The 24,357-nt window shown below is 41.2% G+C and overlaps 1 protein-coding gene across 2 annotated transcripts in view; it reads left to right on the top strand.

The window, feature by feature from the left end:
• Window positions 1-24,357, top strand: part of arnt2 (aryl-hydrocarbon receptor nuclear translocator 2) — a 79,770-nt gene that overhangs the window by 31,684 nt on the left and 23,729 nt on the right. For both annotated transcript variants that reach the window (XM_035999854.1, XM_035999855.1), the window contains 7 exons: window positions 833-1,046; window positions 8,296-8,398; window positions 12,377-12,442; window positions 13,996-14,081; window positions 21,255-21,331; window positions 22,836-22,970; window positions 23,882-23,956. In XM_035999854.1, coding sequence (XP_035855747.1) covers window positions 833-1,046; window positions 8,296-8,398; window positions 12,377-12,442; window positions 13,996-14,081; window positions 21,255-21,331; window positions 22,836-22,970; window positions 23,882-23,956 — 756 coding nt within the window. The remainder of the gene's footprint in view (window positions 1-832; window positions 1,047-8,295; window positions 8,399-12,376; window positions 12,443-13,995; window positions 14,082-21,254; window positions 21,332-22,835; window positions 22,971-23,881; window positions 23,957-24,357) is intronic.

Genomic DNA, 24,357 nt, shown 5'->3' with positions numbered 1-24,357 from the left:
TAACGCTCCCAGGGGAACCAATGGGAGATGTCCTCTGCCTCCAGGGAGACAAAGGAAGACTTACCTTCTGTTCAGTTATTGCAGGATTGGTATATTCTGATAAAGCCATTGATTCGCAACAAAAGCACCATAGTAACAGGGTCACAAGCTCATAACAGGTCCATCCTTTTCCAAAGGGTGAGCTGGATTTAGTGTCTTGCGTGTTGAAATTGGTCTTTGCTTACCGTGGCCAAACATGCTCATTGTTTTTTTTAACTGTGCATCCTGGGAATGTTCCAAGAAACTGGAAAACAAATGTTAGGAAACCTTGAAAATAACTCCCTGGGCAGATCACTACCTACTAATCTGGAGAGTGGTTTGAGACGCACCCTGAGACTGATGATTGTCATGATTATATACACTGACAATGGAAGGCTATAGCTAGTGTGTAACTGTCAAATGAAACACAGCCTGTTTTGTCATTTAATAAGCTCAGTGGCTCCAACTCTGCTGTAACTTGCGTGTAACGCATGCGGAGTGGATGCACACTACACACACAACACTACGCTTCCACTATAATCAATGAAACTGGCTACACCGGGCACGAGAGCAGCGCGTAAGTGGTGCGTATGCACAGCGGAGATCCGCTCTACAAGCCTAGAAATAGGACAGTCTTCTATTTATATTTTTGACTTGAGATGTGTGCGGCCCTTTTACACAGAAATGGATCATAGAGTGTCTATATTTCTTTTAAATGAATCTACCGATATACAGGAAAAACAACTTAACGACTGTCAGTGAGCGTATTGGCAGTTTGGTTTTGAGAGTTTCTGTTTCTTTCTGCTCCTTGTAGGAACTGAAGCATCTGATCCTGGAGGCGGCGGACGGCTTCCTGTTTGTGGTTGCTGCGGAAACGGGACGGGTGATCTACGTGTCGGACTCGGTGACGCCGGTGCTGAACCATCCCCAGTCGGAGTGGTTTGGCAGCACTCTGTATGAACAGGTCCACCCCGACGACGTGGACAAGCTGAGGGAACAGCTCAGTACTTCAGAAAACTCCATGACAGGTAGAGGCAGCACCGTCACTAAAAACTCTCTTGCAGCTGAAAGTTTTCCTTTTTTTTCCCTGCTTTTGCTAATTATGGGTAATTATAAGGTCTCAGTGGAGCAGCCGAGAGTCCTTATACCACCTGTCACACACAGCACAGATACAGCTCCTACCATTTAGACAGCCACTGCGCTCACTTTGTTAATACAAATACCAAGCTCTTTCCCTTGCCACTCTGGCATTGTCAGTTGACTGTATTCTGCCTATGCCTAGCTTCATTCTCTACCTGTCCTGCTGTTCATTGTTGATCAGTCTGCTTGCGTGTTGGAACCTTTATTTAGCTATTCTGATATTTTGTGACATTATGTGAAGTTTACTATTGTCGCGTCATGACCAACCCTGTAATTGCTTGTCTAGGTTTTACGACAGAGCTTAGTTAGATTGTGCATTTGAATCAATGAGATAATAATTAACTGCTGACTGGGAGGAGTGAAGTGTGGCCTAACCTGGCTTTCCAGACCCCGGTCCGTCCGCCGCTGCTCCCTGGCTAGGTGCACTGCTCCCTCGGCTGGGGCTCCACTCTGGTGCTGCCGGCCAGAAAGGCTCCTTCCCTTGTCACTCGATGGAAACTTCAGCGTTGTCACTTGGTTGACAGTTCATCTGGTATACATTGAAAGACGTCGAGAAAACTTATCATACTTGGAGGAAAAGAAAACCTCAATTAACCTTAATTAACGCTGGACTTCCCGTGCGGTCTGGTTACCTCTACACGTGTCCTCCAGACGGAACTCCCCCGATTCTGTTTCCCTTCCGCTTTAAGCCCTATGACGCAGGCAGGCCACACCCACCCCAGTCAGCCGCCAATAAACAATCAGAGTTGAATTATGATGTGACACTATGTTAACTTGATTAACCATGCTGCAGTGCCAGCAATCCTTTTTTCATCTGTCAGAATGACCGACCGTAGTTTGGCCAACATTTCAACTTGTCATAGCAGGAAAGGCAAAACAAATTTCAATGTGATGGCTCAGTTCCATGAAGTGTCCCATTAAGCCATGCCAGGGAGCCAGCATGCACAATACCAGGTGTTGATTGTATGGAAAATGGTATTACTCTGACTTTGCTGTAAATCTACGGCTTTCACGAGTTCACCTGGAACTCCCAAACCACAAGTATGTCAGTTTCTCACTGCCATTGTTTTTCACATAGAGCTTAGCGTTAGCTACGATTGCTGACATCAGCTAACGTTGGCGCTTGTTGCAGCGGACCTCTACATAACTTCAGTCAAGTTAAATTTAAAGCTATAGTGCACAGTTTTCTGTCTCCCCCATGAGGAATTCTAAGTAAAGACAACATGGAGCCAAGGAGGACACGGAGGATAAAAAAAACAAACATGATGGACTTTTCAGAAGAGGCAATTATCTTTACTCGAGCATCTGTGCGCAAAAGTCGCCGGACGACACCATTTAGTAAACATAGCCATACTGAGAAATAAAGAGAGAGTTGCGTGGAACTGATAGGCTCAATTAGCTTTGTATCAACTCATCTGACAATGGCTTGAATCTAACGGACGCCAAATAATATAAAATTGTGGCGCACTATAGCTTTAACCAGCCAGTTCTATTATTTTTTTTTTTAAATAAAAAAAATGGCAAAAAGAAACCGACTTAACATGCTTGCTGTCTGGTAGTTCCAGGTGAACTCATGGAAGACATTAGCGTATGCTAGCTGTGTGGAGAGGTGTGTGTGGCCAGGCTTCAGTGCGGGCTGTGGGTCCAGAAGACGTTTCCAGATGTTTCCTCCAGATTACATGTACATCATGCTCTCCTTGTCCCCTCTCCAAAACAGAAGGCAAAAGAAAGAATTGTTAAAAGAAATGTTAAAATCATAAATAAAGCTACCAGGACAGCACTCCAATTTGATAGTTCATTGCCACACAATGGAGGTTTCGGGCAGCGGCAGAGTGTGCACGGGCAATTACAAACAATACTCCACACACAGGTGGGTTTAATTACACAGCCATACTGCACATGTGGAGTAAATCATCCACAACTAGCACATCAATCCCAACGAAAGAAGCCTCAATTAGAGATGGCCCGATATCATTTTTTGCTTCCCGATACCAATTCTGATACCTGAACTTGTGTATCGGCCAATACAGAGTACCGATCCGATACCAGTGTGTCATATATTTTATTATGTTTTAACAACTGTATACTACTATCCCTGTATGGATGTGATATTATTTCTATCTTTGTTGTCGGTCTGGCTCAGGTTAAACTCTTCGTGAAACATGAACAAACACAAACAATGAATGCCACAGAAGTTTCTTTTATTATGCAGTTTGACAGTCAGTTATGACGGAAAAAGAACATAAATAAACTACTTTAACGTAGATTTTCTTTAGGGCTTTATTACGTGGTATGGGATCGGTGCATAAACTCCAGTACTTCCCGATACCGATACCAGCATTTTAGGCAGATACCGATACTGGTATCGGAACATCTCTAGCCACAACGAATCCAGATCAGGGTTAGTAAACCCAAACCAAAACGTATTTTTATGAAGTAAGAATGTTAAATTAAAATATAAATTAAAATATAATTAAAATATAATACCCCTGCTCATCCAACCAACAATGGCCTGAATCTGACTGACAGTAACTCCAGATCAGGTGAGCAGGAACGGGATAGTATCTTAACATTCCTACTTTTATATTCCTCTGTTCTGTCACATTATGCACAAAGGGTGTGTGTGTGTGTGTGTGTGTTATACAGTAAGACACTGAGGGTGAGAGTGACATTTAAAATGTAAAGCTGTCCAGCATGCTCATAGTGCTCACTAGGGGGCAACATTGTCTTGTTAAATCTCTTTCTCTGTGTGGTACTCTGGAGGCTCCACAGTTAACTCTCTGAGTTTGTATTTGTGTCTGTCAGTCGGTGCGTCTGACCCCAGAGGCCTTCTGAACCGTGTAATCCACATAACACAATCATCTTCATGTAGAGCTGTGACAGATGAAAACACACACACACACACACACACACACACACACACACACACACACACACACACACACACACACACAAGCATGCACGCATACATGAGCTCATACACATCCTCTGAAGTCCGAACATTTCTCCGGGTTACGTTTCATTCAGTGGAACCGAATCAGTGTGTTTTGAAGTCTTCTGCTGCTCAATGTTTGAAATGTTGCATGTTTTTCCAGCTTACTGACGTGGAGCCAGAACACCAGTTGTTGCTGTCTGTAGTTCATTGTGGGAATAATGATAATCCATTAACTGTTTTGGAATCTTTTCTTCTGGGGGGAGGAGGGGGGCGCAGGGGTAACAACATGTTACTCAGTAGGCTTTAGGGGTGTTGGTGAACTTTGGCCAGAGCCAGGTTACGATACAATACAACTTTGTCAGTTTACACTGAAATCCATTTTGCATTCCCACACAGCTCCGCTCAGAAGAAGAAACAAAAAGAAAAATAGACACAGACTTTGATTTGATTTATTTAATTGTATCAAGAATGCCTTACACATGAAAAAAAAAGACATCAAATACAAACAAGGATAAAAACACAATAAAGTCCAGGACTTATTTCCATTGTGCACCACAGATAGGGTTTTTCCTGGCTCAGAATGGGCCTTTGGTGGGACACATATTGAGTGGTGGTTTGGCGGTCTTCCCCCAGGGAATTTTGAGCGTCAAAGACTTAATTTCCTGCATTCTGATACATTTTTAGGCACCGATTTAATGTGAAAACGTCTTTATTTATGTCAAGGAAAACATAACATTCTGGTGGTAGGTAACAATTAACAATATAATGCCGTAAGGGGGCTTTCCCATCCTGGACCTGGGCCCGGGTTAGCCCAAAGTCCAATGAATATGAACAGGGCTTTGCGGTAACTTTTTTCCTCAATGAGCATGTTTTGCTCCTGAGTTGAAAAATGGTGGAGTGACTTACTGCTATCACTATTTGTACAATAATACAATTGTGTTATGAATACAAAATGTTATGAAGGGTCATGTTTTCTATTTTGACGTTTTATCGCTTGTGATTTTCCTTTGGCGCTGGCTGAAAACCTCTTTGGGGGGTGCCAAAACTTTCTCTATGCAGGAAAACCCCTAACAAAGTTAGACAACAGTTACACATATAGTACAAAGATAAAGACATATCAACAGCCATGGCAAAGAAACATGTTTCATGATGTCCTCGGATCCAGATCTTAATTGGCAGCAAACTGATTTGGGTTTAACAACAGGATAGACTGATGTAGGAAAGAGTTCTCAAGCCTGTTGTATCTAAACGAAGGGCCTCTAAAAGTCCCATTGCAGGTTAGCTGCTCCCAGTTCTTGCAGCTAAGCTGGCAATGTCCTGAGTCCAGCTCTGGACTTACGCAGACACGAGATTGATATCAATCTTCTCATCATACTCCCGGAAAGCAAGAAAATAACGTTGAACAATTTTTTAATGCTGGTGGTGGAGTCTCTTTCAGTCTCTGATCTGCGATGTGGAGACAGATGGAGGAATGCTAATAGACAGTAGAGCTGGGCGATGTGGAGAAAATCAAGTATCACGATATTTTTGACCAAATCGATGTCGATATTGTAGGGTTGACTATTGGTGCTTTCACAAAATATTAACACAATGAGAGCTTTGATAAATAATCACCAATAATGCAGATTCAATGATCAAGTGGGTAAAGGCAAATGATAAAACAGCTAGTAAGTCTGGTAAGTTCAGACAATTACTTCACTTTACTGTAATGCAGCCTTTAAAACCAGGAAAAGACAACACTTGTGTCATATCATGATGTTCAAAATTTCAGATGATATATAGCCTCATATATAGATGTTGATATAATATCGATATATTGCCCAGCCCTAGTAAGCAGTATGTCATCTTAAACTTAGCTATTTGTCCTCTTAAATGTTTCCTCTTGCTTCTGAAAGCAGGTAATATCAGCAGAGATTGGCTTTCTCTTCAGCTCTCTACCTAAGCCCCAATAGTAGAGATAGCGAGAGGGGAGGAACATCCGGTGCTTCTCCCATGCGCCAGAAGTCAGTCTTTATCCCAGCAATGTACATCCGTTGAGCCAGACTAGCTTTCCCATGTACCTGATAAAAACGTCATCATGGCAGCAAAACGTGTCATTGTTGCTGAGGAATGTTGAAGAAGATAGACACTTTATTATTCGTCACATACAGTCGTACAGTACAATGTAGTGAAATTCAATCTCTGCATTTAACCCATCCTAGTATTTTCCCTGTGTCGTCCCTCAAGAACGTGATGTTTTTCAATTAAAAATAATATGCAATTTTGGATCATTTTGGATATGCATCCTAAGCATTATGCTTTGACGTGGCCAGAGGAGTCTGTGACCGACCCAGCCTACCTCTGAATCCACAGCCACCCACAACATTTGTTATTGTTTTAGTTAGTCTGTCTAAATAGTTGTTCAAATGATTGTGCTCCGTGACATGCTTGAGTGGAAACAATCAGCATTCATGCTAAAGTAGTTCCCCTGCGATTTAAGCAGTTATTTTTATTTATATTATAATCCTCCAACTAATGTGACCCTAAATAGTAGAATAGTCGATTGCTTGAACGAAGATGTCTTAGGTCATGTGACAACATGCCATTTTAGGCCCTTAACAGGTGTGGAACATTTTTAAGCTCTGACTGAGCACTCAACCAATCCTTCTCAAAGTGGGTCAGCAACATGTCAAGACTTTCAGGATGCCAAATTGCAAAGCTTTTGTATTTTCGTGGAATGGTGTTGCCGCGGCGATGTGCCCATTGCCCATATTTAGCATTGACATATATAAAATGGACCAGTGAAGGATATCAGAAGCACTTTTCCGGTGAGGGCTGAGCCTTACTGCGCAGCCTCGAAGACGTAGATGTGACGTGAGCAACCTGTCTGAAAGTTGCAAGTCTTCTGGTAGCTGTGCCAAGAGAAATCTCAATCATTCCGACTCTTGCAGAGACGGAGAGCGTAGGTATATGTAAGGAGATAACATAGGCACAGGCTAATTATTGCTAACTAAAATGCAACTTAACATTAGTAATTACACTTAAACAGCTAATGTGAGTCGAAACTGCCTGCAAGCTTCTCCTGTACTGTACGGTAATTTCTCTACTGTGCGACAGTAAGTCGCGTGGTTATGACACAGTCGTTAGCCTATTTTTACAAGAACGTCTGCTACGGAGCCATAACGTGAGTAATGGAGCCTTTTATACATTGTCCTGTTTCTTTAGAAATAAACAATGGACAAATAGAGTCTTTAAACGCTTCAGATGTAAAGTTATTATTATATATGTAAAGTCCCAGGTCGTTCAATTTAATCCACGTTTACTTCACTTGCTTCCCTTCCTTGCGTCTTAGTCTGTCCCACCGAGGAAGCACGGGAAACACGCGAGGAAATCATGCGAGGAAAGAGGAAATGAGAAAATGCGTTGTAGAGGGATGAGACGGCCTTTCCTCTGAAGCGTTGCATGAATTCTTCAGTTATATGGACGGAGTTAGCAACGGCTTTCAGCTGCACAGCTTACAGGAAGGCTGCTCTCATGTATCCTCCCTTAAATCTCCTCCTCCATCCTCGCTCCTTGCTCCTCGGGGCAGGAATAAAAGCTATGAGATGGCCTTCACGAAGGAGGACCAGAACAACCTCCAGTTCAAGTGAGGAGCAAAGAGATATCAAATAAGGGACTAGGGAAGCAGCCCTTATCTTATCTAATCTTATCTTATCTTATCTTACACAGCTTCAGTTGTATCTCCTGCTGGGCTACAGTGTTTTCTCATCATTTCATTCCCTTGTTCCTGATTACATGTCCGGAGGTAAAAAAGAAACACAACTATTGAGCTTCGATCAGAGACTAAATTGGTGTGTCTGCTTGAGTTTTTTCTCTTAGCCCAGTAAACGTCTGTCCTGGGAGAGGGATCCCTCCCTGAGGTTTCTATCATTCCTCCCCCTTTAAAGGTTTTATTTGGGAGTTTTTTCCTTGTCTGATGCAAGGGTCAAAAGACAGGGTTTGCTGTGCTGTATGGATTGTAAAGCCTTCTGAGGCAAATTTGTGATTTGTGGTATTGGGCTATAATAAAATGTAATTAAAATTGAATTAAACACATACAACACCATTTGCTCCTCCTTCATATTTGCTACTAAGACCACAGGTTATAAGGAGTAACCAGTTTGTTGTAAACAAGTCTGTACTGGTCTACATGTTAACGGTATGTGTGGTTTGTGTGTTAACAGGACGGATTCTGGACCTGAAGACAGGAACAGTGAAGAAGGAGGGACAGCAGTCCTCCATGAGGATGTGCATGGGCTCCCGGCGCTCCTTCATCTGCCGCATGAGGTGTGTGTGCGACTGTGTGTGTGTGTGTGTGTTTTTTTTCTGTCCGTTGACTTGGTGGAAAGCGTTGTTGTATTTTTAAACTCAGTGAGCAGTCAATCCAGAGCTAGGCTGTCTGCAGTCATGCACAAGTGTTACATTATCATGTTTTATTTAAACACAATTCAATTTCAATTCAATTGTATTTATAGTGTCAATTACAGATAGAGTAGGTCTAGACCACACTCTTTACTTTACAAAGACCCAACAATTTCCCACGAGCAAGCATTTGGTGTGACAGTGGTGAGGAAAAACTTCCTTTTTACAGGCACAAACCTCGGACAGACCCAGGCTCTTGGTGGGCGGCCATCTGCCACTGCCAGTTGGGACACAGAGACACTTAAGACACAGAGACACTGAGACACTGATTCAGAGACACAGAGACACTGATACAGATATACAGAGACACTGATACAGATATACAAATCTCAAGGCACTACATTTCCAAAACTTCAAAATGTTATAGTATTTTGTTATGTTAATCAGAGACACTGATACAGATATAGAGAGACAATAATACAGATATACAGAAATACAGAGACACAGACACACTGATACAGATACACAGAGACACTGATACAGATATAGAGAGACACTGATACACAGAGACACTGATACAGATATACAGATATACAGAAATACAGAGACAGTGATACAGATATACAGAGACACTGATACAGATATACAGAGACACTGATACAGATATACAGAGACACTGATACAGATATAGAGAGACAATGATACAGATATACAGAGACACCGAGACAGACATAGAGAGACAATGATACAGATATACAGAAATACAGAGACACTGATACAGATCTACAGAGACACTGATATAGATATACAGAGACACAGAGACACTGATACAGATATACAAATCGCAAGGCACTACATTTCCAAAACTTCAAAATGTTATAGTATTTTGTTATGTCAACCTTAATATTGTGATTTTTTCAAAAGAAATTGTGAAATATTTAGGTTAGAAATTAGTCCACTCACATATTTAAATTCTTATATTTTACTGTAAAATTGCAATTAGATGAACTTAACGATCAAATTGTTGAGAATATAACTGATCTAACGATGTGTAGCATGTCCATATTCACATAAAAAAATAGAAAGCAAAATAGCACATTTTACACTGCTGAGTTCACTAGAGTTTTGTGTGGGTTCAAGCTGTTGGGTAAGCTGCCTGGCTGTGTGTGGTATGTGGGGGCTGTGTGTATCCTTGCTGCTATGTCATAAATAAGGGGTTTCTCACAACTTGAGCCTCTGCAGTCCATTTTTTGACTCAGAGACCAGAGTTTGAGGATGTGAGTTGAATTTAGGAATTCTGTCACGAATAGATTTAGATAAAATGAAGCCTATTGAAAACAAATGGAGCCTCTGATATAAGGTCACATCTGCTTTGTAACAGTGATTGGGAATCAAATGACAGGAAGGCAAGCTGAAATGGTACTTGTGATAAACAGCGCGGGGCTATTGTAATGCTGCAGGCAGTCAGCAGTATGTAGCTCACAAAGTGACAGCCATTAAACGTTTGCATTAGACATATGTGAATGGCAATTTTCCTTCTTTCAGCTGCTGCCTACACAGGACATTCAGGAGTCGTGCTGAGCAGTTTCTAATTAATCCCACAAAACTCTTTTACAATAATGTTTGATTTGTGATTGTGGTGATCAGGCTGTCATTCCCACAATTATTTTATAAAAATAGAAAAAGAAGTACCAAGGTGAGCTGAAAGCAGAGAAGGAAACTAGAAAAGTAGAATGGAGCAATAATCAGGACTACAATAGTAATAGTAGTTGAACATTAGTTTACGGAATAAATTCAAAGTATGAATGGGATTAAAACAAATCTAAGAGATTTATTTTTTCTCAAGTTCACTCATTTGTTTCTCATTTTCCCTCTCGTTTTCTATGGAATGCTTTGGAGCCCGGCTATCTTACACTGACAACATCATTACTCACATTATTACTAGCGCAGTTGTTACGGCCACAGCAAACAAACATATCGAAAAGAACACCAAACCTGAATATTAGTTAAAGTAAATTAAAGTTAATCACAACTTAACTATTATTGATTAAACCAAAACTGTGGGAGTCTGGAAGTCTGGCCAAAAAGAACAAAGAAGCGAAGAAGCCTGAGCCAACCCATCAAGGGCCATCGGACCGAGAACTCCCCTGCCCCCCCTCCCCAAACTGACAATCAGGAACACCTGAGATGAACAGAGAGGAATAAGAGAGCAGGGCGGGGAGTGCATAACAGCAGTTATTATGCATTATTATACACATTTCAAAATTTTAGTATTTTGTGCATTTTCCTCGATAATCAAGCAAGTAGACTGATGATACCATTATATCCCAATGGCAGCATTGTGAATCGCAATCGCAAAATGACTTTTTTCTCCAAATCCAAATCTTCCTAGTTCCCAGGTACTTCTACTTTCCTACAAACTCAATGCCAGAGAGAGTGGGACAGAATTCTTCCTCAAATCAATGACCATGGCCTTTGTCTTTGTGGCATTTAATTGGAGAAAGGCCTCATCGCACCCCCGAGGTTGTTGGTTAAATGACTGATGATTCCATACGGCATAGATAATTAGACTTAGCAGGCTCGCTATCTATATGCTAATAATTATTGCCATGTGGCGGACACCACTCTATCTTCGCTCCAGAGCTGCTGACCCTGTACAAACCCAGTTTCTTGCTAAATATTTCTCTTTCCTCTGTGTCAGGATATCACATTATCATAGCCTTCGTGACTCATTGGCTACAAACTACATCAACACAGCTTTTACTGCTTCAAGGGTTTGAAGGGGCTCTTGTTTAGTTTAACAAAATAGCAGACCTTTTCCATTTTCCTTCTTTCTGTCCAGCGCGTGCTGGCTGTAGCCTTGTTTTGTCTGGATCTATCACAAAGGCCTGTGAGTCGCACGAGATCCGAAGTGTGTCATGTTGTTTGGAATTTGTTGGACTGGCATGTTCTCCTGTTCTGTTGCTATTCCAGGCTCTGCATAATTCAAACAACATGCTCTCGGAAAGACATTGCAAGTAAACAGTGAAACTCAACCACTTCTGTGACACGTACATTAACATGGCTGAGAGGAACACAGCACATTTCAGGGAAGGCATTATAGGTTCCAGGCAGGCTTATGTAATGTTCAGCCACAAAACTGGCCTTTCTACAGAAAACGACTGTTTACCACTGGCCTGAAGGAAATTCCACTGGAAGCAATGGCTGCCTCCAGGGTTCAAGCTCCAGTTTGTAACCTGTTTGACTTGGGGTTCATTCTATACACTGAGCAGGGATAACATGTAGTCAGGCCTCATTTTGGCAACGTTACAAAAACAACCTACTGCCATGGTCAGACAAGTGTAGTCACTTAGTCATGCTTCAGGCAAGCTGTGGAGCTTTAAGTCAGCCTGATTGTGCTGATTCAGACAGGGAATGTGTTAGCGGGTTATATATATAATTGTTGTCTAACTGTGTGTGTTTTTCTTTTCATTTTTTCTTTTGAGCGAAGCTGCTCAGGAACGCAAAATTAATTTCAGTGTAAACTGACGATAAAGTTGTATCGTGTCGTATGTCAATGGAACTGTATGTACGAAAACTGATAACCATTTAACGGTAATCCGACAAATAAGAATTTTGACTGATTAATACTATTAGTGAAACTGTTAAAAACAATATTTATAAAAAAGTTATTTAAAACGAAAAACAAAAAATAGGATATACAATCTATTTACCCCCCATAAAAATTACAAATAAAATTGATTGATTGATTGAATAAAGAGATCGTGTCAACTGTGTCTGTACATGACATTGTTTGTCAAGCAGTGCTGCCTCCTACTGTGATTAGTAGCCATGATTGCTGGTATCATGTACCAATGGAATGTAATTTGTGCTTTTTTCTTTTTCTTTTGTGTTTGTGTGCAGGTGCGGTAGTGCTCCTCTGGATCACATCTCCCTAAACCGTCTGTCTACCATGAGGAAGAGATACAGGTACATGGTTGTGACTCCTCTCTGCCTCACCCTCGTGCCCCGGTTTGACATGTTCCTGTCAGGCTTCAAAGTCCTGTTCCAGTCTCTGACTGGCTGTTGACAGTCAGAAGATAAAATCATATAGTGTGCGATATGTAAAGATTCTAGTCCCGTCTTTGTAGATTTCAGCTAGTCTTTGGGGTTGTCACAAACTGTCCTGCTGCTAAAATCCAGATGAGAGATGAGAGGAGATAAAACAAATGTTGATATGCTCATCTGAGTTGCCTTCAATTATTACCTACACTCACAGGGTTTACAATCAACAGGAAGTGCTTTAAAGCAGCCATATTATGCTCATTTTCAGGTTCATAATTGTATTTTAAGGTTGTACCAGAATAGGTTTACATGGTTTAATTTTCAAAAAACACCATATTTTTGTTGTACTGCACCGCTCTCTCTCACTGCTGCAGCTCCTCTTTTCAGCTGGTCTCTGTTTTAGCTACAGAGTGAGACCTCTTTTCTTCTTCTTCTGTACTATCTTTGATAGCACTTGCACATGCCCAGTAGCTCAGATGTAGATCATGTCAGCTAGCTAGCTCCATAGACAGTAAAAGAAAGGCTGTTTCTACAACTTCAGTCAGTTACAAGGCAGGATTAGCTGGGAGACTTCTAAATGAGGGCGCATGTAAGTAGTTATTTTGTAGATTATGGTGAACTTGTGTGTCTTGTAGCAGTGCTTTGCTATTGAGAACGAGGTAGCATGCTAGCGTTAGCATGCTAGCGTTAGCATTAGCGTTAGCATTAGCGTTAGCATGCTAATGCTAACGCTACGAGCTAATGGTTGCGGTTAGCCTGCTCGTTTCGGCTTGTGACATCACAAGCCGTGCAGATTTTGACCAGCTCACCCAGAGACTGAAGGCAGGACACATTCAGAAACTGTATCTCACTCTAAACAGCATGGATGGATTCTTTTCAAAGTTTGTATGTGTGTGGAAGCACCAGAGACACAACATAACACCCCAAATCCCAGAAAAAGTGATTTTTTCATAATATTGGCACTTTAAAGCTACATTGTGTAAGAATTTCTCCCATCTAGCGGTGAAATCGTATATGACAACCAACTGAATATTACTTTCTAGCCCTTCCTCCTACGGTGGCCGAACCCGAAATTAGCTCTCTCCATCGTTTACACGCAGCTGTTCTAGCCACTCCAATATTAACTTTGGTCTTGTTGCTTTGCCTGTCGCGTTGTCGTTTTAATTCTCTTTTTCGCTTCCCTGGCAAGTAATCTCCCCCTTGCATTCGTCACGGTGCCAATAGGTGTAAGAGGGAGAAATGCGGAAGTATGTTCCTCTTTGGCTAATGTATTTTAAAGATGGAGGCGCTACATGGCTGCCGTCATTCGAGCGAGTCGCTCGTATGTATTCTGAATGATTCTGAATGTATTGTTATACTTACTGTATTGTTGTTGAGTACCTAACATGTTGCTGTGTGTGTGTGTGTGCGTGTGTGTGTGTATGTGTGTGTGTGTGTGTGTGTGTGTGTGTGTGTGTGTGTGTGTGTGTGTTGGACAGGAATGGCCTTGGACCCTCAAAAGAAGGAGAGGCTCAGTACTCTGTCGTGCATTGCACTGGCTACATCAAAGCATGGCCTCCTGCAGGTAAACACACACACACACACACACACACACACACACACACACACACGCACTTTAACCTCCTGAGTTATGTGATCACAAGTAGAGTAGACAATAACCTTATTTTTAGTTTCATAAAACGTATGAAATTATTAATATGTAGGATATTAGACAAAAGACATTCCTGTTTCGACATTGCAACTTCTGCTGTTGCGAGCCTGATTGGTCAAAGCGACGGCTGTAAAGGGGTGGAAGACACATTTCATTTCCTATGAATTATTCACAGTAAAAGTCCCCCGTAATTTTGGTTATTTAAAAGCTTTTATTATGATTTATTACCCTGCATTCACACCGCCTGCTTCGGCTGTCAGACGGTGCAGTGAAAACGCAGGTCTTCCATTCATTTTGAATGGAGGTAGTGTTCATAGGCTGCGGCGGTGTCCCGCAGGGGGTAGCCAGTGTGAATAAGCCCTTAGCAGTAACTTAACTTGACTCCTATAAGCGAACATGAAACATAAAATAAAGCAGATATAGAAACTAAACTTAACCGCGGAGATTCTGTTAAATGCTACAAACCTACTGAGAGCTGAACACACAGACGTTTTTCTCTCCTGCACAACTGCTGGTAGACATTCTTATTTTTAGGTTCATTAAAGGTACATGTTACATAACGCCATCGCGCAGAGAAAAGTTTTGCCTTCAGCACACAGACAAAGACAGGAGTTTTCCATTAGTCATTACAGGTTTCTAATGTATAATTATGTGAGGGTAAAAACCGACATTTAGATACACACACACACAACCAGCCTATATGCAAACGGCAACGATGTACGTGTTTATTTGCATAAAGAGCGGGGAAGTGAGATCCAAAAGCAATGTAAAGACACATTCTACTGCCAGGTGTGAACTAACATACTTATAGAGCTGCTCACTTGTGATCAGGTCAATCAGGACAAATTTAAAACCAGGTGAAAACAGCCTAATACACATACTGAACTGGATGCTCTTTTTCCTGCTTAACCTAAACTTCACCTCACTGCTGAGTCCCTGCCCAGAGTAAGAGTAGTCTGGTCTAACCTAAGGCAGCTGTGGATCAAGACCGAGATTCAACCACAGATCCACAACAGCCTGTGTGGTTCTTGTATCCCATCCAGGGTGTGTGAGTGGAGCTGCAGGATTCAGAGCAGCTTTTTTTCAAAGTCTGTGTTCTCTTTTGATGTAAGACTCTGCTCACATACAGTGGAAATCAAACATTTAGTGCCTTTGTCTTTTTTCTGAGTTTGACTGCTGGAGTGGAGACTTGTGGCTGGTGAAATTCCCAACTTAAAGTTCAGATTTTTGTTGTAACAACAAGTCTGTATGTGGAGTGTATCCCCCCTTCCAGGGACTTCCCAGGAACTCCAGGTGTTCCTCTTAAAGCAGTTACACACCGGGCCGATAATCGGCCGTTGGACAGTCTGGCGAGGTCAGTGACTCGAGTCTGTTCAGTGTGTTCCGTGCCGTCGTCCATTGGAGGAGCTGTCGGCCTTCATTTTGGCCGACCTGATATGCTCAGTCGGATTGGGCAGCCGGGACTCACCCGGAAATGGCAAGCGGGATGAGCGTGACTAAGCCTCTCAAAATCTGACGAAAATCTTTTAAACTGACCTTTGTCGATCTGAAATGAAGACAGATTTAGCAACTGCATGGCCTATTTCTCGCTTAAAATGTTTTCAGAAACATGTTTCGGTGAACTATTTTAGTACAATATGAGATCGTAATCTGAATGAGTCGTCAGTAATGGCCGTTCGAAAAATCCAAAATCCGGAAGCAGCAGCCAGATCCATGTGACGCGTTCGTCCAATCAGCTGCCGGTTTTCATTTTTTGGGCGACAATACAGATTAGCGGCGCCTGCTGTTATGGAGATGTATTACGTCTCGTCACTTTGGTGTGTTCCGAGGCACTTTTTTGACCAACTCGGGGAGACAGATCAGTCCAACTGCCTTTTCTGACAACGGTCAGCCATCTGGTTGGTGTGTAACTGCCTTTAAGCATGATTTATGGTTCTGCGGAGGCTCCACGCAGAGCTTTCGCCGTAGCCTACGTAAGTGGCCTGAAGTTTATACTTGTCCGTCAGTGTGTGCGTGGATGTCTTTAAGAGAATAGCAGAGCCGGCATGTGTGTGTGCGTGGGGAGTGTGTGGTAGAGCGAGTGAGAGAGTGACGCTGATTATCTTCGGAGCGAGTAGCGACAGAGAAACAAAGTATCTCGCCTGTGCTTTCTGACCACGGTCGGAAATTTGTATCAGGAAAAGGTAACCCTCTCCTTGATTTCATGTTGTTTATGGAGAATGAGAACCAGGGAAATGAGTCGGGGGAAATGCAACGCTACCAAGCCACGGCGTGCGTCGCCCAGACGTGTAGTTAAATTTTTTGAGAGGTGCACATCAGGCTATGACGTAGGGTCTGTGTCTCCACGGACCTACGTACGTAGCCACGGTGTAGATTTAACGCAGAAGCATAAATCACGCTTTACTCTACTCTCCTTTCTGCTCCAGTCTCATACATATACATACAACAATGCATATCTGCAAGTTTTGCAAAGCTTTTTGCAGTCATGTTGCCTCTAAATATTACTTTGTTGTAATATATAACTGCAGGGCATCATTCCTCACATTAGTTATGGATTGAAACAGAAGTGGATTTTGCAGAAAGTGCTGCTCTTCTCAACTCACATACTGTGATCCCATCCACACCCTGAAATGATCTAAAGATACCCCATCAAAAATCGATCTTTGGAGTATAAACCTGTAAGTTAGAAACGTGGCTGTAAAAGGTTTGTAGTTTGCTCCTTTCCGATGAACAGCAGCTGGGGTCAGCCAGAATACACATTTGTTACAGTGCAATCCAATCGCTAGTAGTAGCTCAGTGTGTAGGGAGTTGGGTTGGTTCAAGTCCCCGTACGGACCGATGTACGGAGTGTGGCCTGGTAGCTGGAGAGATGCCAGTTCACCTCCTGGTGTACTGCCAAGGTGCACTTGAGCAAGGCACCGTACCCCTCAAACCACTCAGGGTGCCTGTGCTCACTCACTCGGACATCCCTCCATTAGCGCATGTGTAGGACCTGAGCATGTGTGTGTGTGTGTGTGTGTACTTCAGGCATGTGTGTAGTGTATAATAACAACAGAGTGTAAATTGTAATTTCTCTATTGGGGATCAATAAAGAGTATAAATTATAATTATTTCACTATGTTAAACATTTCTTAAAGATGTGCATTAGCTCTTCTGTCCAACTATTTTACTGACCTGCAGACAGAAATAAAAAATGAAAAAATAAAAACGCTTTGAGAGAATTTCTTCAAATTTAGCACAAACGTCCACTTAGACTTAAGGATGAACTGATTAGATCTTGCATACCTCATAAGCCCTGCTCAAAAGTATTCACAAACAAATGTCAAGTCACATAGATTTTGGACGAGTCATGCAGGATGGTTTCGGTTGATTTGGAAAAAGTACAGCAGGTAATTCCACCATTTTCTATGCTATTCTAGTTTTTCATGTTGTCAACAAATACTTATTAAGTGTCATTTGGTAGTTAATTTAATTTTGTTTAATTTTTAATTTTATTTATTTTAATAATTAATTTACACTTTTATGATATGCCATTTGAAAAGTTATGACACTTTTAATGCAAGTTAGGATTATTTGAGATGCTTGTGTTATGACAACTTGACATTAAGCTAGACAACATAACCATAAACATGTCATAGCAGGCCTAATTATCAAACCCAAAGAAACTATTTAGCTTTATGTATTAAAATGACATTATACGTGGTAAAAGTTAAAAGTTAAAGTGGTTGGTTATTAGACCTGGCATTAGATGCTAGCATTAGACCAATATAATTGTCATGAATATTTTCCTTAACCTCAAGTCAAGTGAAACAATTTGGACTTGTCATAAAGATATTTTATGGAGTTTTGGACGGATAGCTTTAGACCACTTGTTGCTAAAGTAAACGCTAACTGCTGCTGACTATAGTTAGCTGCCTTTAGCTTGGTTAGCGCGGTTAGCTATACAGCTGTCAGAGCTATGTTCTGTCCTCTACCGGACCCGTTCACCTTGTTCACTGGGAGCTCCCAGTCCAGGCAGAGATAGCTAAACCTACCAAGCATGGCGGGGGGAACATAACACACATACAGTGCTATTGGCTACTGTTAACGCCAATCAATATCTGCGACTATTCTTTAAGTTTGATAATTAGGCCTGCTATGACATATTTATGAAAGCTTATAATGTCTTGCTTAATGTCAATTTGTCATAACAAAAACATCTCAAACAGTGTCTTCTTTGCATTAATTTTGTAATTTAGTAAATTACACTTAATGACATGTCATAAACATTCATAAAGACTCCTTTATATTCATGACAGGTGTCATGTCGTGCTATGACGGTGTCATGTCAGTCTTATGCACACCCCTTCAAATAAAGTGTTACCCAAATCACTCTGCATTTATTTGTGCATGGTGTTTTCTGTTTTAACAGCCCCTCATAGAAAGAAAGTAGGAAAGTAGTTTTGACAGTAAGAAGAACTAAAATAACACAGAAAAATCTGTTCTTAAGGTTAAGAAGATCAGATTTTTAAAAGAACAGGAGAATCTAGTTATAAAAAGTCTTAGATTTAACTTCCAGATATATTTTTACCTGTCATTTCCATGGCGCGGCTGTGGCTCAGGTGGTAGAGTGGTCTCCTGTCAATTGGAAGGTTGGTGGTATGATCCTTGGCCCTGCAGTTCCATGTAGAAGTGTCCTTGGGCAAGACACTGAACCCTGAATTGCTCCCGATGCTGCCATCGGTGTGTGTGTGTGTGTGTGTGTGTGTGTGTGTGTGTGTGTGTGTGTGTGTGTGTGTGTGTGTGTGTGTGTGTGTGTGTGTGTGTGTGTGTGTGTGTGTGTGTGTGTGTGTGTGTGTGTGTGTGTGTGTGTGTGTGTATGGTTCTTGTACTATGTAAAAGCGCTTTAAGGAGTTGTTAAGACAAATCGCGATATAAATACAGTCCATATACTGTATGCTAATATAAGGCAATCTTAGCCTCATATAGTATAACTGTAGTTCAACACACACATACACAAACAGTTTACACAGGTATTGGAATGCACCCCCATTGGTCTTTGACCTGACACTGGAATATTTCTCTATAACACAAATACACACACACTCACCATATGTGTTTTGAAATCATTGACACATGGTTTACTTCCTTGCACTAAAAATACTCCTTGGAATGTTCTGGGCACAATACTGCTGGCAAACAGTCATCACGCGACACACACACACATACACACACACACACACACACACACACACACACTCATAAATGTCAGATGTATAACAGGGAGACACGCTGCAGACACAGATACATTGCACATTGAGCAGCCATACAGATGCTGCTGATTGAACTGTTCGAGGAGAGGAATTTATTTATCACGAATGAGGACAGAGTCATGGTTCTTGTTTTTTTTTATGTGGAGAGGAGCTAATAGTAAACTGCCGTAGTTTAACTGGAAGGAATTTCAGCGAACTAAAATGTCTGCTCTGTGATTACTGCATATTCACCGGCACCCAGGTCAATCTGGATGTGATTACAGACATTTGATATGTTTTTATAGACTTATTTATCTTCTTTGTGGCCTTTGGATCGGCTGTGGATGGTCCTTGGTAAACCTGGGGTTATCCAGACAAGGATTAGAATATGGGTTTCGAAGGTCATTGATCAAGGATCTGATCAAATATTTTTCAGCCTGGAACCCGATTTGAGTTCTTTAATATTGGATATCTACTGATATCAAGTCTGAGCCAAGACTTATATTGTCCTTAATGTTGACTAAATATGTATCTGACACATCAAAATAACAGCTGTAGCACACTAAATCTAGAATACTTTCTTTTTTTACAAGCTACTTGATCCAAATTCTGAACTGAAGCTTCTGATTCTGCTTCTTAAATTATTTATATGATTTTAATGAAAGCTTTAATTGAGAATACGGCTCTTGGAATTGACGTGGCGCGATCAAATAGAGAGAAAGCGTGGCACTCTGTTGGAACTACAGAAACACTGATGTACAGTGGTGTTACAGAGTGGAGTCTCTTCTCTCATGAACCAAATTTGGCTAGTTAGTTAGTTAGTTGTAGGGATGTCCCACCGATGTTGCCACCGATCCCGATCCGAGTCATTTAATATTGAGTCTGCCCTTATCAAGGCTTGATCCCATACTTAACACAGTTCACACTTCAAGTACATTAAAGTTACTAAAATCGATCCAATGTATATGCTTGACAATTGAATGAATCTCTGCAATGCATTAAGAAAAAAATGCCTGCATCCAAAATCCAAATCCATACAAAATACCACATAAACAAACTAAAAATAAATTTATAAAGCCCTTATTACAATTCTGCTTTATGTATACATCTTGCCTGGACACATCTCAACGCATAACAAGTTTTGATAGAAGTGCTTGAAGATGTATTCTGCAGAACAGATCTGTAGCAACAGAAGATTGGTGCAGCTATGTGTCGTGAGCAGTTGTTTAGGCAGCTAGCTGCATTCTCAATATCACATCAACATGCAATGTTGCAAATGATCTAAAGGACTATTTGAAGTTTGATTTGTGGGGCCAGACAGAGGAACATCTTGGATTTCGAAACCACTGTTTTTAATCAAAATGGAATTGATATGTCTGTTTGCGTCTTTGTCTGCTTCCCCCTTCTCTTTTACTGAATGATTTGTATTAGACAGAGAGGGACACGTTTGAATATTTGTTTCAATGAAATGTGAAATGCGAGCAGAGTTTGCTATTGTGCCTGAAATCTATCTTTCAGTTTGGTAGGCTTAATGGTGAAAACATGACTTATAAATCATTGTAGAGGAGCAGTGGCTGTGTCGGCCCTGTAGATTACCTCTCACTGCTTGCAAAGTTCAAGTAACAAATGGAAAATTAAGTGGTAAGACTTAATGAGAAATGTCTTGTTTTCCTCTCTGTTTCACACCTCTCTCTCTCTCTCTCTCTGTCTCTCTCAATTCAATTCAATTCAAAGGGGCTTTGTTGGCATTAAAGTTTCAATAACAATGTTGCCAAAGCTTCAACATACAATGTGTCCAAATATTCGGACAAAACACAATCAATCTCTCTCTCTCTGTCTCTCTTTTTCCCCCCAGGTATGACTATACCAGAAGAAGACACAGAGGCGGGTCAGACTGGAAAATACTGCCTGGTGGCCATCGGAAGACTGCAGGTGTGTGTTGTGCCACAGTCAACTCAACGACTTTGATTTCCCTGAAGGAAATATCATAAATATCATATTGTGTGTGCGTGTGCGTGTGTGTGGCCAATCATGTAACTGGAGATCAGACTTGTCGGTGTGTGTTGAGCTACAGTTTTTAGGCGGTGTGAGAGTCCCGTACAGGAAACAGGAAACATCGCTTCCCTCTATCGCTGCCACAAGAAAGTTTTAAAACACCAAACACAAGAACTGAACCGCCCAGGAGTTTGTGGAACAGCTGACTGTTTCCTCAGTCCCTCCGTCTCTTTTCTTTCTCTCTTTCTCCGGTAAATGAAGCTGCCTTCAAGTGCGGTCGATAACGTCGAGATCTTAAAATGATCTGACGGAAAACAGTAATTGTGAAATATAAAGTCTACTTGTGCTACATTGGGGGGTTAAAGAACACAACAGGACATCACACAAACGGGCCATTTAAGTGACACTCATTCCAGTTGGGGACACACCTCCTGGGACACATTCCAGACAAAAGCTGTGTCCCCAATTGGGAAAAGCAGATTTTTGGGTTGGCAGTTAAGGTTAGGGTTAGGTCAAGTTTCCAAGAACTGAATGTAAGACTATGTAATGTTGGGACTAAACTGTATGCATGTATGTTACAGTTTCCAGCTAGAGTATTTGTTCCTCAGACAAAAGAACAGCCAGTGAACTCAGCTCCCCAGAATTCCACAGTTTTGACACCCTTTCAGGTCTCTATAAAAGGCAACAGCTGCCAATTAGTGACGGGCAATATCCACAACAGCAAAAATTTATCATGGATGCTGCGGTTTCTACTATTAATGAATCATGGATGTTGTTAATCTCGAGTCTGTCACAGTCCACTAAAACTCTGCAACTTGCAGCTTCAGTGAGTTGGCACTGCGCCATTATTGACAGTCACTGCCCAAATAGAGGGACTCATTTTAGACTGTTTTGTTATAGAGTCTTGAGTGTACACAATGCCAGTGGTCTACAGTAAACTATTGTGTAAAAATACTGGTTAGGGCTGTATTGTTTTTTTTTTTTATCGTCATCGCAATATCAACGGCTGCAATAAACACACTGCGAAAGGGATTTTTTTGTGTTAGTTTAAAGAAAGTATCAGTAGAAAATTGCACTTTAAAATATAACTGTCAATCTTTTGTTAGTGCCGCCTTTTTATATTCATTTCAATGTTCAATTTGTTCAATAAAAGAATGTTCGAAATGACTTCCTTTCATTTGTTTTAAATTCAGCGAGAAATTTATGTAATTTAGCAGAATACTGAAAGCATCGGAACTGAGTTCACTTTAATATCTGTTTATTTATGTAATATCGTTCAACAATTCAACAACGTTATCATATATTGCATATTTTCCTCATATCGTTCAGCCCTTATACTGGTGTAGTTGTATTTGTGCTCCAACTCTCCATTTCCCTTACTAAATATCTTTGTCCCTATGGCTAAATGATGTATGTTAAATATGTCTGCATCCTCCCTCAGGTGACCAGCTCTCCAGTCTCTATGGACATGAACGGCCTGTCCGTGCCTACAGAGTTCCTGTCACGTCACAACTCGGATGGTGTCATCACTTTCGTCGACCCGCGCTGCATCAACGTCATCGGTTACCAGCCTCAGGTTAGCTCCGAGGAGCAAAGGGACTCTGCACTGATAATGTTATAAACATTCATCGTAGAGATAGGAACGTTACCTGTTTTAAGTTTCATGCAAAGGGAAACATTTTTTCAACATATTCATAAGTTGCCATGAGCATGGAATAAATATTCGTCTTTGTGGTAAATCATTGATTTACTTCAGCTGCAGAGAACCAGTCCTTCGTTGGAAACAGACTTGCATTAAGATTAGACTTTCTATCCAGAGGTCCGATTATGAAACATACAGTTAAAAACAATTTTAAAAAAAATTAAATAAAAAGATGTTTAATTGACAGGCGACAAAATGTAACTGACTTTGCACGCCTGGGTAGCTCAGTTGGTGGAGCACGCGCCCATATATAGAGGTTTACTCCTCGACGCAGCTGCAGCAGGTTCGACTCCGACCTGCGGCCCTTTGCTGCATGTCGTTCCCTTCTCTCTCCCCTTTCATGTCTTCAGCTGTCCTGGCCTAAAATGCCCAAAAAAATTATCTTTTTAAAAAAAAAAAAAAAAAATGTAACAGATCTGGGTTTGAACGTTGTTGGAAACATTTGGGATAATGTTAGGACACAACTCAACAAAATATATAACAAAATGTAGGTCTAGTTGTTCTTAGAAATTTGAATGCAGAACAGTTACATACTGTTATACATATAAAAAACTCCTGCCATGGGTTAGAATACATGAGGTAAAGACAAAACGTAAGTAATAAGTGGGCCAAATCGTTGATTATCAGTTTACGTAATGGAAGAAAACAAATCCGTGGGCATCGCATTCCTGCTGTACAATACAATATGTAGTAGGAAATAGCTGTTGTTTTTTGTATTTGGTTAAAGAAACCCTTTGTGTAATGAGGACATATTCCTGTTAACTGACTGTAATCCTGTCCTGTAGGACTTGCTGGGGAAGGATATCCTGGAGTTCTGCCATCCCGAGGACCAGAGTCACCTGAGGGAAAGTTTCCAACAGGTAGGTAGCTATAGCTGTTAATTGGACCGAAAGGTTGTTTTTTTTTGAGTCTGGGGAAAAAAACAGCAGAGATCATGGGCTTGAAACTTGAGAAATGAGAAAGAATAGAATGTTTAAGAAAGGGGTGTTTCTAATGCCAGGGGCCACATGGCCAAAAAGTATATAATCTTGGGCCAGAACTCAGACAGTGGGAGCTGCTGGTGGCGACTTCAGAAAGTACCATCACGTTGCATTTCTGTACACATTTCTGTACGTCCTCCTGCACACCTTCCACATCAACTGAGAAAGGCTGTGAGAACAAGTGCATGTCCTTAATAGCAGTGAAATGTTGAAAGGGCTGGTTAAACCCTGTGACCAGTGATGTGATCACTCACATATATCCCCATTTTCACAGAAATGTT

The sequence above is a fragment of the Sander lucioperca genome, chromosome 3 (assembly GCF_008315115.2).
Source record: "Sander lucioperca isolate FBNREF2018 chromosome 3, SLUC_FBN_1.2, whole genome shotgun sequence".
Lineage (NCBI taxonomy): Eukaryota > Metazoa > Chordata > Actinopteri > Perciformes > Percidae > Sander > Sander lucioperca.
This window is presented reverse-complemented; position numbering and strand designations above follow the sequence as displayed.